Source organism: Bactrocera neohumeralis, chromosome 4, assembly GCF_024586455.1.
Source record: "Bactrocera neohumeralis isolate Rockhampton chromosome 4, APGP_CSIRO_Bneo_wtdbg2-racon-allhic-juicebox.fasta_v2, whole genome shotgun sequence".
NCBI lineage: Eukaryota > Metazoa > Arthropoda > Insecta > Diptera > Tephritidae > Bactrocera > Bactrocera neohumeralis.
In genome coordinates this window covers 84,469,356-84,484,665 of record NC_065921.1, presented here as the reverse complement: position 1 = coordinate 84,484,665, position 15,310 = coordinate 84,469,356, and the positions used below count along the sequence as shown (strand labels likewise).

The following is a 15,310-nucleotide window of genomic DNA, read 5'->3' as shown; positions in this document are numbered from 1 at the left end:
CTTCAAGTATTCCACCACACATACATGAGCCTAAAATGACGCATTTACACCGAGCAGTCGAGTTAAAGAAATATGATGTGCAAATACATAAAATCTCATATCCACCCACACACTCAACTCATGCACTCGATTTCTCTTGCGCCCACCGCAAGCGCTTTTCTTCGCCTTGGTAGTATTTCAACTTTTTAACAAAAATATTAGATTACAAGTAATTGTGTGGCAGTAAGCAACAGTCATGCTGATATATATGCATGAAAACTGATTTCCTTCTTTCCCACACTCTTAACAGCAATATTCATGTACCCACAATGCAACCTGTACGTGATTGGCTTGGCTTGGCTGGTGAACGTGTGGCAAATTGTTTTTAATGCAATAAACCATTTTTGCTTGCCTCCTCAACTCCATAACTCGATTGTGGGTAGATGAGTTATGAATATATATAGATATACATTTTTAAGAATTGCAGGGAGTGTATAAATGTGTAATAAAGAATAGAAACATAAAATTTTGTCGTACCTTTTCGACAAAAAAATTTTATTATGAAAAGAAAGAAAAAAATATGTTTAACATTTGCGAAACATTCCTTATTGTAATGAAATAACTGTAATTTGAGTGAGAAATTTTGAATTTGATTTTCTTCATTACTCACTCAAATATGATTAAGGACTATAATGAAAATTTAAGCCAAGATTTTAGTTCAATAATACTAAACTTACTTTAGTATTCTGCTACAGCTTCCTACCTTATGAAACTAATCTCTCTATTTATACTATATTTTGCGATTTACACTCTTATGTAGAGCTTGCAGGCAATCTGCCAGCTCTGTATCCATTTATTTGGTCCACTTTACCCTTGCTCTATTTGCCAATAATTTTTTGCTCATTATTTACCCAAAGGCTTTTAGTGGTGGCACACTCATTAGCTATTTTAGCGAGCACATGCACGACAAAAATAAGCGAAGAACAATATTTACCAAACAATAACAATTTGAAATTCGACATAAATACAGCACAATAGATTTTATAAGCATTAAACGTTTTGTTAGCGCTCACAGGATTGCCAGGATAGCCAGGACAGTGCTGACGTGCTAATTCATTGCAACTCACATGCCTCATTAGCTTCGCATAAATATTATGCGCTATTGTTGGCCATATATACACAAATGCATAAATTATTATCGCATTCACAGGCTTTAGTCGAAAACTCGCTATTATTATGAAAGGACATGCAACGAATGCGGAGTTAATGTGCCTAGCTGTGAGGGTATCAATGGTTGCAAAAATGTGCGGGATTGGTGGTTGAATACAGCATAGTTAATTGTTAAGCAAATATGGAAAAATGTGTGATGAACAGACGTAATCGTGCGATTACAAATTGTAAGTATTTGCTTCGGTTGGGTTAGGCAGTAGGATTGATCCAAAAATCGACGGATCTCACCTGGACAGATATATGTCCTTTATGTTAGCCCAAAACTCATTCCAGTGCGGATTTTGAGAAACTTTGAACCCTTCTTCTTCCAGCGCTTGCCGACTCATTCGGAGAAATAGGTCCAGCTTTATCGAACACTAGCGGTCAACATATAGCTGCCGGTTTCACACTGAACGATCAGAATAATGGTGCACTTCCTAAGCAAAAATATTTCATTTAAGTGAATCTGTTGTGAATGGGCATCGATTAGACTAATATGGCAAAAAGACTGATAGACATTGTTAATGAGGTTATGTACCTTAACAAGTTATAGCAAATTATGAGTATGGGCTATTGTCCAAAACAACGCTCTGGAGCGCAATCAGTCCCAAGCAGTATATTTACCGTTATCTTGATGGCAGCCACCTCCGCTTGAAAGACGATAGAGTGGTTACAGGTAGCCTGAAGCAAGAGTTGATGGAGAGCTTCCGACAGAAATCTCCACTTCTTACCCTAACCTATCCGTGAAAAACCTCAATGCACCAGGTGTGTGAGCAAGGTCGGAACCGCTAGAATTTGATTTAGAAGATACAAAAACCTCAAAAACGACTAAAAAATATCAGACGGTCTATAAATATTTCTGTGATTTCGAATACAACTCAGAATGCCAAGAGCCATTGTCCTCTTTTTACAAAAGGACGTCACAATCGTCTTGTCAGATAAACAATTTAGTCTAGTGGAAACATTTGAATTCACAAGCACAGAAAAAAATGTTCCCGTGCCAGTGAGACAAAGAAGCGCCCGAGGTGACAAGAATATTGCGGCCGCTAGCGCATCATTTGAGCAAGACCCAAATCAGTCTCTCACAAGTCGTTCTCAGGCTTTGGACATCTCTGTAAAGTCGTTGTGGAGAATTTTGCAAAAAAATCTTGGCCTACATCCTTACAAGATCAAATTGGCGCGAGAACTGAAGCCGCTTGACCACCATAATCGTGGTTTTTTTCATAAAAAAAATTACTACACGGTGGAAGTAGCTATCAAAATTTAAATATATATGTGACCTGGTCTACGAAAAGGGGGCTAACGTGCGAAAACTAGTTTTCTGGGAAAAGCTGTTAAAAATAATCGTCAGTTTCTCGTTATCTCATTAATTGTTCTCCTTTTTTTTGACACCTAAGCCCCCTTTTCGTAGACCAGGTCACATATGTATATACATAAAGTCATGTTGGTCTGTGTGTCCGTCCGTCTGTTAATACACGTACCAGTCCTTCAGATTTTGAGATATCGATCTGAAACTTTGCACCCTTCTTCTTCTCACCAAGAACCTGCTCATTTGTCGGAACAGCCCATATCGGACTATCACAGCATACTATATAGCTGGCTTACACAGAACGAACGCTCCTATGGAATGTGTTTTTGTTTTTAAGTGAGATCTTCATAAATTATGCTGGGCTATTGTCCAAAACAACGGCGCAATCTCCGAAGAGGGTTCTGTTCGAGTCACTATAGTTCTTGTAAGAAATTGTTTGTATTTAGGAAGGTTATTATAGGTTAGGTGCAACCGAAGTTCATGTTTTTTCTTCTTCTTTTTCTTTATACCGAAAATAAAAAAAAATCTTAGAAGAAATCCTGTATATAACTCTCCACTTTTCTAGCGTACCAAAATTCCAAATGGACACTAATTTAGCTGCTGATGACAACAGCTGAGCTTTTCATATTTACAAAGTGCTAGCAACAACTGACAGCATCGAAAAGGTAATCAGCAAATTTATCCTTTAAGTAAATACGCTTAACAAAGTGTGGAACGTAAAAGTCTAAGAGACTTCCACGCTGACATTCTTCAAAATGTCATGAAAGCAATTTCAGTTAATTTTGCAGAAATTTTAATAATAACATTACAACAATTTATGCACAAGATGGCAGAGCTGCGCAGAAAAAAGTAACAAAGAAAATACGAATTTTGCGCGATTGCCTTAGAAAGTGACGAGAAATTAAAAAATGAGGAAATTTCGCAAGCATTTTTCGAAGATGGCGACACAGCTGTAGCGACAAATACCCAGCAACACATTGTAGCAAAGCTACAACAACAATGAGGAAGCATACAAATATGATATATTGCAGAAGGGGCGACGTAAGCGAAGGAAGAGCATTCTAAATAAGCTTAAAAAAGCATAAATAATAACAACAAAGAGCTGCTAAGGAACAGCAATGGCTGGCAGAAGCCATTCACAAGCTGGCGAAATTTCGCAATAACGATAATGAAGTGAGCGAGGGACGTTGGCGCTGAGAGCGATATTTGCAATCATAAAAATTTAGCAATTTTTCAGCAAAAAATGTGCAACAACAAAAGCGGGCAACTCAAAAAGGCGCACATAATAAACATAAAAGTAACAACAATAACAGAAATAACAACAGCAACAACTGTGTGCCGCTATGAAGCAGCTCATCAATATTGCGTAAATAAAATGAAATTTATTTCACTGTGTGTGTCTGTGTGTAGGTATGCAAATGCGATGGCATGCACAGTAAGCAGTTATGAAGCGGCATAACAATAAGCGCGGCAACAACAAGCAATAAGCAATAATGCTAACAACAAGCTGACATATAAAATTATTGAATATTTCCGCTTTCAGGCAATTTAGCATACGCACACATACTTACATATCTACAGCGCTGTATAAAATTTGCCATACATTTTCCAATAGAAATTTCATATGAGAGAAAAATATACTCAACCCTAGCCTACTTTTGGGCGTTTGCGGTAGGTTGGTTACGTTTTATGATGTACCTATAAAATCCAGGCATGTGCGCCTAAAAGTATGTATGTTAATACATGTTTCTCACATAGAAATGCTTTGAAAAAGTATGCTGTGACCAAGAATGCCTGCGCTCGGCTTGTGTCCAAGGAAGCTGACAGTTAGAATTCTGAGTAAAATTTTCTGTATATTCAGGAGACGAAGTTAGATAATTTTGTCTAAGGGATAAATTAAATTTTTCCTTTGGATTTCTCACATAATAATGATTTAAGAGAGGATTTAAAAGCTAACGGTACTGGAGGAACACTACTAAGGTACTATTACTATTATCTAAACAAAATGTTTAATTTAAGAGACTGATCCTGACCATTAAGATTATTTTTTTTTACTTTTCTAACCTTTTTTAAATTTTTTCTTTATTTTTCTAACCTTTTCTAAATTCTTGATATTTACATTTAATTTTTTTTGTGAATTTTGCTTTTCTATTTTTATTTATTTTTTGTTGTTTTTGTTATCTATCTCCTATTTATATCGTTTACTGGCCATTCTGCGTATTTATGTGCACATTAAACATCCAGCTTGTTATAGTTTTTGTTGTTGTATAGCTTTTTACTTTTGTTGCCTTCTGGCTTATTTAAATTAGAAAATAAATTCCATTTTAGTTTATTTCAATTTCAGTGAATTGTTACTGTGGCAACTGCACATTTTAGATTATCTAAGCTACCAGCTGGCCAATCTGCATATCTATATCGACATATGTATGTCTACATGTGTGCTTGTGTGTGTCTATTTGTATATCGTTGTGGTATAAACGAGAATTTTGTATTGTGTCCGCAGGATATTGAATGAAATGTGTGCATGCGAATAACGGGAGAAATATGAATACGCTCATTGTATAAATAATGCCGTTAACCAGGCGTATAAAGATACACATATGTACATAAATTTTTACTGAGCACGCTGATAGTGATATCTAATACTTATGCAAGATAAATTGATTAAATATGTATACTAAATTCTTTTTTTTCGGGAAAAAATAACAAATTTTCTTTGTTTCATTACAAATAAAAAAAAAATTTATTTTAATTTAACTTAATTGAATTTAATTTAATTCAATTTAATTTAATTTAATTTAATTTTTTAATTTAATTTAATTTAATTTAATTTAATTTAATTTAATTTAATTTTTTTTATTTGATTTAGTTTAATTTCATTTCAGAAAAATTTTATTTAATTTAAAATAATTAATTTAATTTAATTTGAATTTAAATTTGAATTTTAATTATAATTTTAATTTTAATTTTGTTTAATATAATATAATATAATTTTAATTTTAATTTTAATTTAATTTAATTTAATTTATTTTATTTTATTTTATTTTATTTTATTCTATTTTCTACTTTTTTGTAATTTTCCTACAATCCTTAAAGGACCTTCACAATTTTTCAATTTATTCCTGCATCATCTCATATATGCGACCACCACCACATACAATGGCCGGAGAATAATGACTTTGGCAAAAATATAAAACTTAAAATACAACAATAAGCGTCTAGACGTTAGAACTATGCAGCACAAAATGACTGCTGGAGGCGGCAAAAAAAGACGCAGGCAATGTGGCAGCTGCTGGGCGCTCAACTAGCAGCACTTCGGCTGTAAGAAACGATGATGTTGCCAGTCAACCAAAACATATGTTTGTTCTTTTTGTTGTAAATGAGGAAGGAGATTGTTGCATGCATGCTGGTATGTGTTTCAATGTATGCTCACATACCTTGATTGATATACCTTTTTGGTGTATTTGTATACCTAGCTGTTTTTGTTGTTGTTCCTGCAGGAAATGCATGCCTATATGGCCGTTGTACATTGTTGTATTTATAAATTGCCTCAAGTTCATAGTTCAACGGCGGTGACATTTCATAAATTGCATGCAACAGAAACGTGCTCCTGAGTGCCGAGCACGACTTTGGCTTTAAGTTGTCGTAAATTTCTAACAGCACTCTGTAAATGCACTTTTGCGTTATTTGCTCTATATGCATATAGTATATGTAATATTGGTATGATTTTTGAAGATTTTTAGAATTTTTAGGGAGTGTAAAAAACTTAAAAATTAAATTAAATTATTCAAAATTCTAAAAAATTTAGTACAAGCTTTTTTTAATAAGTTTAAATATTTTCAAATATTTTTTTTATATTTTTTAACTTTAGCCGCAAAAAATTTCGTTAGTACAATATCTCTTAAAAAAACTAATACACATAATTTTTATTGACATTTTTTTATAAATATTAAATTTTTTAACTCAGCTGCAGGATTTAAACTCACACACACACATACATACATACATATGCATTTGAAGAGCTTTCTTCATTTCTTGCTCACTTATTGGATAAGAGCTCGCAGCAATATATGAATATAATATACAGCACTGCCAAATCTAAAACTGAAAATTTAAATTTTAGTATCAAAAAATTCTTTGCATTTTCTTATTAAAAATTTTTCATTAAAGTAAGAAATTTAATCACCGAAAATTTTGCTTCGGAACATCGAAAAAATTTTTGATCATTAATTCTGAAATTTTTTTTCAAATATTTTTTTAATAATTTTTTTTTTATCAAAATTTAGTTTGAATAGAAACAGATGTAATGTATATAATATGTATAAAATATATGATTTTTTTCCCATAAATCTTTCTTCCAAAATTTAATTTTAATAATAAAATTTCATATTTTAATAATAAAATTAAATTTACTTTTAATAAAAACGCAATTTTTTTATATTTTTTTTATCAAACAGTTTTTTGCCATAATTTATTAAATTTATTTTTAACAAAAACACAATTTTCTTTACATATTTTTTGTTAAAAATTTTTTACCAAAATTTAATTAGAATAAAATTTATTTCAAATTAAAGTTTTTAATAAAAATTAAATTTATTTTTAGTAAAATTTTTGAATAAAATTGCATAAAATTTATTTTAAACAAAATTTTTTAATTAAATTAAATTAATTTAATTTTTTAATAATATTTGTGTTTTTTATTAATTTCAAATTTTAATAAAATTGAATAAAATTTATTTCAAACTAAATTTTTTAATAAAATTAAATTTATTTTCAGTAAATTAAAGAAAACCATTTTTTTAAGAAATACAAAAAAATTATTAAAAAAATTGTGTTTATATTACAAGTAAATTTAATTGTTTTTTAAATTAATTTCAAATTTTATTCTAATTAAATTTTGATAAAAAAAGTTTGACAAAAAAAAGATTTGTTTTTATAAAAAATAAATTTATTTAATAAATTTAATGATTTTTTTTTTAAATTTTTTTTACGAAAATTTAATTAGAATAAAATTTATTTCAAACTATTTTTTTTTAATAAAATTAAATTTATTTTCAGTACATTAAAAAAAAAATTTTTTTACCAATTACAAATAAATTATTTTAAGAAAAGTGTGTTTATATTACAAGTAAATTTAATTTTTATTAAAAAAAATTAACTTAAAATGAATTTTATTCTAATTAAATTTTGGTAAAAAAGTTTGACAAAAAAAATTAAAAAAAAAATTGTTTTTATAAAAAATAAATTTATTTAATAAATTTTAGGATTTTTGTTTGAAATTTGTTTGTATGAAAAAAGCGAACTTTTTTTTAAATAGTTTTTTATTTCAAAAACAAAGAATTTTTATAATAATAATAATAACAAAATTTAACTTGAATAATAGAAATATATGAAAAAATTATTTTTCACCAATTTTTTGTTTTTTTGTATAATTTTATTATAAAATCTCTATTAGCTTTTTCTTTACCATGTGTCTTTAAAGTGTATTTGATTTATAAATTTCACTCACCCAGCGATATTGTGTAGTACGCCTTAACAAACGCGTTCGCTTCTGTTCTGAAGCAGCTGACAGTAAATAAAATTAGCAGAAGGAATACTTCAACATATTTGAAGCGCAAAAAGTTCACAAGCATGTTGGTGTTGCACTAAATTAAAAAAAAAACTAATTAAATATAGTTTAAGCAAATATTAAAAAAAAAATATTATAAATTTATACCATCAACGTGTCCAGAAATCATAACAATTTCTATGTGCTACACTTTTTCATCTTCTACCATCACAGTATATATATAAGAAATGGTTAAGGCAAACTAAGTCTGAAACGTACTTACGTCATTAATTGCTTTGAGTAGTATAAATGAGGCTCCAGTGCGTAGTAAATCGCCAAACAGCGCATTGAAGTGAAAGTCAACGGGTATAGCTGCGGCACGAAATTGGAAAATGAAATAAGCGATAGATTTTAATTACTAAACTCAATTAAGGCAAAGTTCTTTATAACACACGGTAGATAAGTTAAAAGTATCATGCCATACTTCAACGACAGATGTCGCGCTTATATTGTTAACTTCAAATATTTCACAGGAGATGCAATATCATGATAATTTCAGAATTATAACACATATTCAAAAAACAAGAGAATTTTTAAAGCATACAACTCATGGCATAAGAAATATATTTCATGACACATTCAAAAACAGCAAAATAACATATTCTTTTGAGATGTAGCATACCTTTAGGCCGACAATTCAAATTGTATATATTTTAAAAAATGTTTGTGTCACATCTTTATTTTCAAATCAATGTAACTTACTCACTCTTCACATATCTAATTAAAGGCGTATCACAACGTCGCGGTTCCGTCGACTCCAAACTCGCATGGACCAGGAGCACCAAGGCATGAATTGATGCGCAAAATGCCCAAAATCCTATGCTCGTGTAGGCCAAAGCCAAAGCCGTATCCTCAGTGGAATAGGACATTACAACTGACAATTTTGCAACGTCAGACTCTATTAAATATTAAAAACTATTCCTGTTTTTCCAGTGCATGTGATTAGTGAGAGCTGGCGACCTTTTTTTTGGAATTTTGAGTAAAAATTTTGCGGCAATATTTAATTTTGTTTGTAAATAAAGTGGAATGTGTTTTTGAAAATTTTTAGAAGTCATTTTGACACTTTTGTTTCATGAGTGTGCTACCTGAAAATATTTTCAGTTTGAGTTGGGAAGTGTTTACAACGTGAAAAAATACTTTTTAGATAAAAGGGAGTGACAACGATTTCATGTGAAAAATTATTTTAAACTATTTTCGAAACCCAGAAATTTTACATGATATCATTAAGCCAGTGGTTATAATAAACGAAACATAGAAGACTGCATAGCAGCTTCAAATCCCACATGTAGATATATACATACATACATATGAAAATTCCTCTTTTTTGACCGCTTATTCAAATATTCTAGCGTTGTTTTTGAAATTTGTAGAGAAGGTTACTACGATCTAAGAAAAAAGAATTTTTTTTTATTATATAAATTATCGATCATCTTTAGATTGGACGATCTCTATAAAGGAAATTTCTAAGTCTCTTCAAAAACACATTAATACAATACAACGAGAAGAGAGGGTTGCCATCGTTAGATAAAAATACTGTTCGATTCTGTTAAAAAGTTGTAAAACTAGGTACTCATCCTTGATAGAAAACTATCATGGAAGCCTAATTTTGAGGAGAGGCTGGGGAAGATATTGGCTGCTTTATATTATTGTAAAGGAGAAAGTAGGAAGCGGTGGAGTCTCTCATCAAAAGTGTATTATAAAATCTATGAGTTTTTACGAACCCGGCGAATTAGCTGGAATGGATGTAGCTGTTCTGGGACGTTGTGTCGATATGCGATGATCTTTTTGATCCTTACCTAGGAATTCTAGCTATCACCGTGGACAAGCATCTGTGGCCATACAAGTAGGATTATTCATGGATTCACAAGTAATCCACTTATTTAATGAACCTAACATAACACTTAACTTAGAAAATTTCAAATTTTTATTTTCCTTGAAAGTCCGTCCTTCTAACTCCTTATTTATAAGGCAATTAAGTGCTTATACTCAACGAGTTAAGTGCACTAAGCACCGTTATTAATTATAGTCAAATCAAGTCATGCAAGCGCTACCAGTCGGCGTGCGCCTAAATGTATGCTACAGCACCAATGATGGACCTTCAACTAACTATATATTCATGCGACATCATATATTCATATCTCCGCCTAACTCTTCGCTGCTTAATAACGCAACAAACGTATTCATTTATAATTGAATACACACGCCTACATGTGCCACACACACTAATGCGCTTGAGTAAACACATTTGAGGTCAATTATTTACAAACTACAGTTGTGTCCACTTTAGACTGATTGCATTTGCCACACACAAATGAATACCGAATACCGAGAAGTGCAGTGTGTAAATGATAAACTTTGTGCGTGCAGCAAAGCAAAAACAATAAGTAGCAAAAGGATTTCAGTGTAAATTATGCGTAATGTATCTGCCCATATATGTATGTGGGCATCATGCAATTCTACGCCTGTGTGGCTGCGTAAACATATTGTGTTGCATATTTGATTGCAAGCAAACATGAATCTAATTAAAATGCCATGAGCCGGGGCAAACGATACGGCAATAAATCTATAAATATTCAGTACAAGCGCCTGCTGAAACCCGAAATGAGCAAGAGAAGCACAGGGAGAGAGAGAGAAATATGCATAAAAGGAAAAAAGAGAGAGATAGCGAGTGCTGGAGAACGTAAAGTTTGTGATACATACCACATAGAAAGTGGTCAATAATTGCGATAAACTGTTCGAAACTCACTCGATGTGTGGCATGCTTAGCATACACTGTCTCTACCAGGACCAATTGTGCAGAGGACGTGTGGATAGATATTGTGGTGGCATTGATGACACTATGTAAACATTTAAACCAAACAAACCTGTAAATTTACATGTCTATAAAGGTAAAGTATATTCCACAATGCTTACATAGCAAATTGCCAAACATAAACAATTAGCTATATAGTATAGAACAACTAATGCATATACTCTGCTCCTGCATACATGAATATTTTGTTACGAATATGGGTATCGAATAGTTTGTTGAAAAGAGCGGTGATTTTGAGTAATGCATGTACTGAATGCAAAAACCAAAAACTACTGCAACATTACAAAAGGGAAGATATAAAATATTTCCAAAAAAATCAATGGGAGAGTAAAGTAATCCAACATTGAAAAAAGGAGACCAAAGAATGAATCTAACATTTCCAACTTTACAGCAGAATATAGCAAATCTTCACATTATACATTATGAAAGATGAGAACTCATGGCATGTACTTGGTATGAAATCGAGAAATCGTAGAAAGTAATAACTGTGCTCTGGTGTTTCATTCACAAATAGTGTTGGGAAAAATCCAGATATAGACAATCCAACACAATCCAAATTTTAAAGGTGGATAGCACGGTAACAGCACTGAAATTGGGAAACCGCCGTACGCAGAACTAGGAAACTTTGAATAGGCTAATAATGTAGATGTCATAACATATCTGGTTGAGACGATTCGGTTAATAAACATTAGATAAATGAAAAGTACAAGTATAGAAAAGCTGATGAAAGCCTAAATGAATGAAATACAGGGTTACTCAATAAGAGCGCTACACAAGTTTTTAAATAAAGAAAAAACGGTTTGAGATATCAATGAAATTCTTGATTCCAGGGAAAGTACATGCCACTATGTATAGAACTCGATTTCTTTTGCATGACCACCACCACGCTTGGATAAGTTCAGACGCTGAACCCAATTTTCGACGGTTTTCAAGCATAAATCGGCCGATACTGCTGCAATTTCTTGTTCGAGATTCAAACGAAGTTCATCAATCGTCGCTGGTTTGTTGGCATAGACCATAGACTTGACGTAGCCCCACAGGAAACAGACTAACGCCGTCAAATCGCATGACCCAAGCGGCCAATTGAATTTATTATTTTCAATAAATCGAGTGTGACATTCGCTGTGTGGCTTGTGCCGCCGTCCTGTTGGAACCACATATTGTCCAAGTACATATCATTATCAAAAGCGAAAATAAAGAAAACATAAGAAAGGAAAATCGATAATAATTTCTAAAAATAAACGCATTAAACGCAAGTTTAAAAAAGTATCAGTATCCGGAACGGTAACATTATCTAGATTTTTACCACAGAAGTACAAGCAAGGAACACAGACATAATAATTATCAAATTTTTTTCAATAAAGGTTGGAGTATCTTAAACCTTGGAAAGGAATATGAAATAATCATTAGAAAGCTGCAACCAATTTTCTTACTAGACACTCTATGCACATCCATTACCTTCCCTTCCTCCCACTGTCACATAAACAAATTAATTATGGTCGAGCGTTAATTGCAAATTAGTTGCTAACATTCTCGATTACAGCAGAAGCGCCAAAATAAAGTAGAACATGCAGAAGCTAATAGTCTACAAAAAATAACAAAAAAGCAAGAAGAGCAAAAAGGAGCAACAAAAAAAGCAGGAAATCGCAAGCAAGGCAGTCCAAAAAACGGGAAATGCGGCAACGTGTGAAATTAATGCGTTGTAATTAAACGCCAACAAAGACGAAAACGAAGAGCACAAAAGGAAAATTATGGCAAAATCACAACGGCCAGGCGAAGGAAGCAGGAAATACATAAATGTGTGCTTGTATGTCTGTGCCGCTGCTGCATGAAGGACCCTATATGGCATTTAAAAGAATATTCGAACGGTGGGCAGTAAATGCTGTAGGAAATGCCGTAGACAAGCGCTAGCCAGCTATTGTTTTTATAGCTGCGCGCCGTGTTTCCGCCGAGCTGCTTTTCACGTTGACGATATTTTAATGCTTTTGCTAAGAGCATGGCATTTTTTGCGCTCACCCACTCTCACTCCTACACGCACACACACACATATATACATATGTATATATGTATATACATGCTGGCGAACAACACATTTGGCCGGCATAAATAAATCAGTTTAATATGAAAAACCATTAAAGCGGCAACAATAACAACAACAACTACATACATGCGAATAATGCTGTGCACTTACGCTTGTGTAAACACCAACACACGCACGCATATTCGCCACCTTTTCATGTATGTAATTACAGCCGTACGTGTAGCACACAACAGCGTTGAAATAACATCACGTATACGCCATGTACGCCAGCTGTCTGCCGTCGCGTACGCGCCAACACAGCGTTGCAGCGGTGTTGCATACCATCAAACATGCCGTTCAAAATGCGTTAAATATACTTTTTGCTATAAATATACTAGCGCTGTGCTGTTATTGTTATGCTTGTGATCCTTTTTTAATGTCTAGCAGTGGTTTTTCTGGCGCTTAATGAAATGTTTGGTATGTAAGCAAAGTGTTTAAAGGTGGCAGCTGAGAGAAGAAGGTATTTGTGCCACTGAGCGGTGCTTGTAATTGGTATGTATGTGCGCTTAAATGATCGTTTGCATTATAGCTCACACCAATACCCGACGCCAATTAGCTATGCAGACAACAAACAAGCGACAGGTGAAGTGATTTCATATAGAATTCTCTACTCTTATGTATAAAGGAGTATTCACAAACTTTCGCTACGTTAGCATATGCCTGAGTAAAAACTTTTAGTGCATTTTGCTGATACTGCGATATTTTATAATTTATATTTTTTTTATTTTTGATACCCTGGATGGGGTATATTAAGTTTGCTACAAATTTGGTAGCACCCAGGAGGGCACGTCGTAGTCCCTCAGTTTTTGAGACATCGATCCGACATTTTACATAACCTTTTTTCCAGTAGAAGCTGCTAATTTGTCGGAACCGTCGATATCGGACCAATATAGCATATAGCTACAATACAAATTGATACGAAATGTTTGGAATCCAGTGCTTTAATGGAAATATTTTTTATTTGACGAAATATCTTCAAGAAATTCAGCATGCGCACCAATACAATCTCCGAAGAAATGGTTTAGATCGGATCAATATAGTATATAGCTGTCACACATACTGAATATTAGGAATCCAGTGCTTGCTTAGAAAACTTATGAATATTAATCATAAGAGAGATTACTCATAATCGTTAAACTCAAAGCTTAGTTCGCCGGTGTTCCACAAGTTCAGTTATTAGAATAATGGTCGTATGATGACAGTAAATTATGAAAGGTGATCTACAAATACTATTTACAAAACTATTCACAAAAATCCAAAAAAAATTTAAGCTTTATGCATAATTTGCTGGTGTTCCACAAGTTCAGTTATTATAATAATATTCATATAATGTTAGCAAGTATTCAGAAGGGATACCAAAATATTCTTGACAAAATTATCCGCAAAGAAACCATAAAATTGAAAGCTTCATGCTTAGTTTGCCGGTGTTCCACAAGTTCAGTTGTTGAAATAATGCTCAAGACATGTCAACGAATTATCAAAAGTGACCTAAAAATATTATTTATAAAACTATCCGCAAGAAACCATAAAATTCAAAGTTTTAGACATAATTTGCAGGTGTTCCACAAGTTCAGTTCTAAAAATAATGGCCATAAGATGTCGGTAAATTACCAAAAGTGATCTAAAAATGTTATTTATAAAACTATCTGCAAGAAACAATAAAATTCAAAGCTCTATGTAATTAATAGACTATCACTTTGAGATGGAAAGTAGCGTTGAAATAATTGGATCGACTACATAAGGACTATTTTGTGTCTTTGATCAATAAGTTAAACATTTTTTAAGTGAAAGTCAGCACCAAGGAATTTCTTTAATATTTACTTTGCCTTAAAACTCCACTATGTATTTCATTACATATAATTGTAATTATGTGAGAGTATGGGCTTAGCGTCCGCTCTAGCAGTCTGCGCTCAATATTTATGAAAGCCGGAAAAGCAATATTTTTTCATAAAAGTATTTTATTACAAACACCAAAACACACAGACAAACACAAGTTCGTAGATAGAGTTGTACAAATGAAATGGCACAGCCGTGAAGCAGGCGAGTATTTTCGCCACAAACCAAATTAACACCACGCTGGCATTTAGAGAAAGCGCTCGGCTACAACGGCAAAAGGTGATTTCCTGTGGTGCGCGTGTGTATGTGTGCACTCCGGTATTTATATCATAATTTTCGTTTCATATTACATTTTGGGTATTAATTCAACTAATTAGGAGGAAACTAATGAATGGCCAGCGAAGTGGGTGGCGAGAAGGGGGGTGACTGGAATGGTAGGAAATAAATAAAAATAGCAAAGAAAAAGTGGACAGCAAA

At 32.7% G+C, this 15,310-nt stretch overlaps 1 protein-coding gene across 1 annotated transcript; it reads right to left on the bottom strand.

The window, feature by feature from the left end:
- Positions 1–7,998: 7,998 nt before the first annotated feature.
- Positions 7,999–9,030, bottom strand: LOC126755875 (uncharacterized). Its single transcript, XM_050468591.1, has 3 exons — positions 8,812–9,030; positions 8,329–8,417; positions 7,999–8,142 (listed from the first exon to the last, which is right to left on the bottom strand). Exons 1-3 carry the CDS (start codon positions 8,972–8,974, stop codon positions 7,999–8,001), a joined length of 396 nt encoding a protein of 131 aa, XP_050324548.1. The 5' UTR covers positions 8,975–9,030.
- Between the last annotated feature and the right edge of the window lie 6,280 nt (positions 9,031–15,310).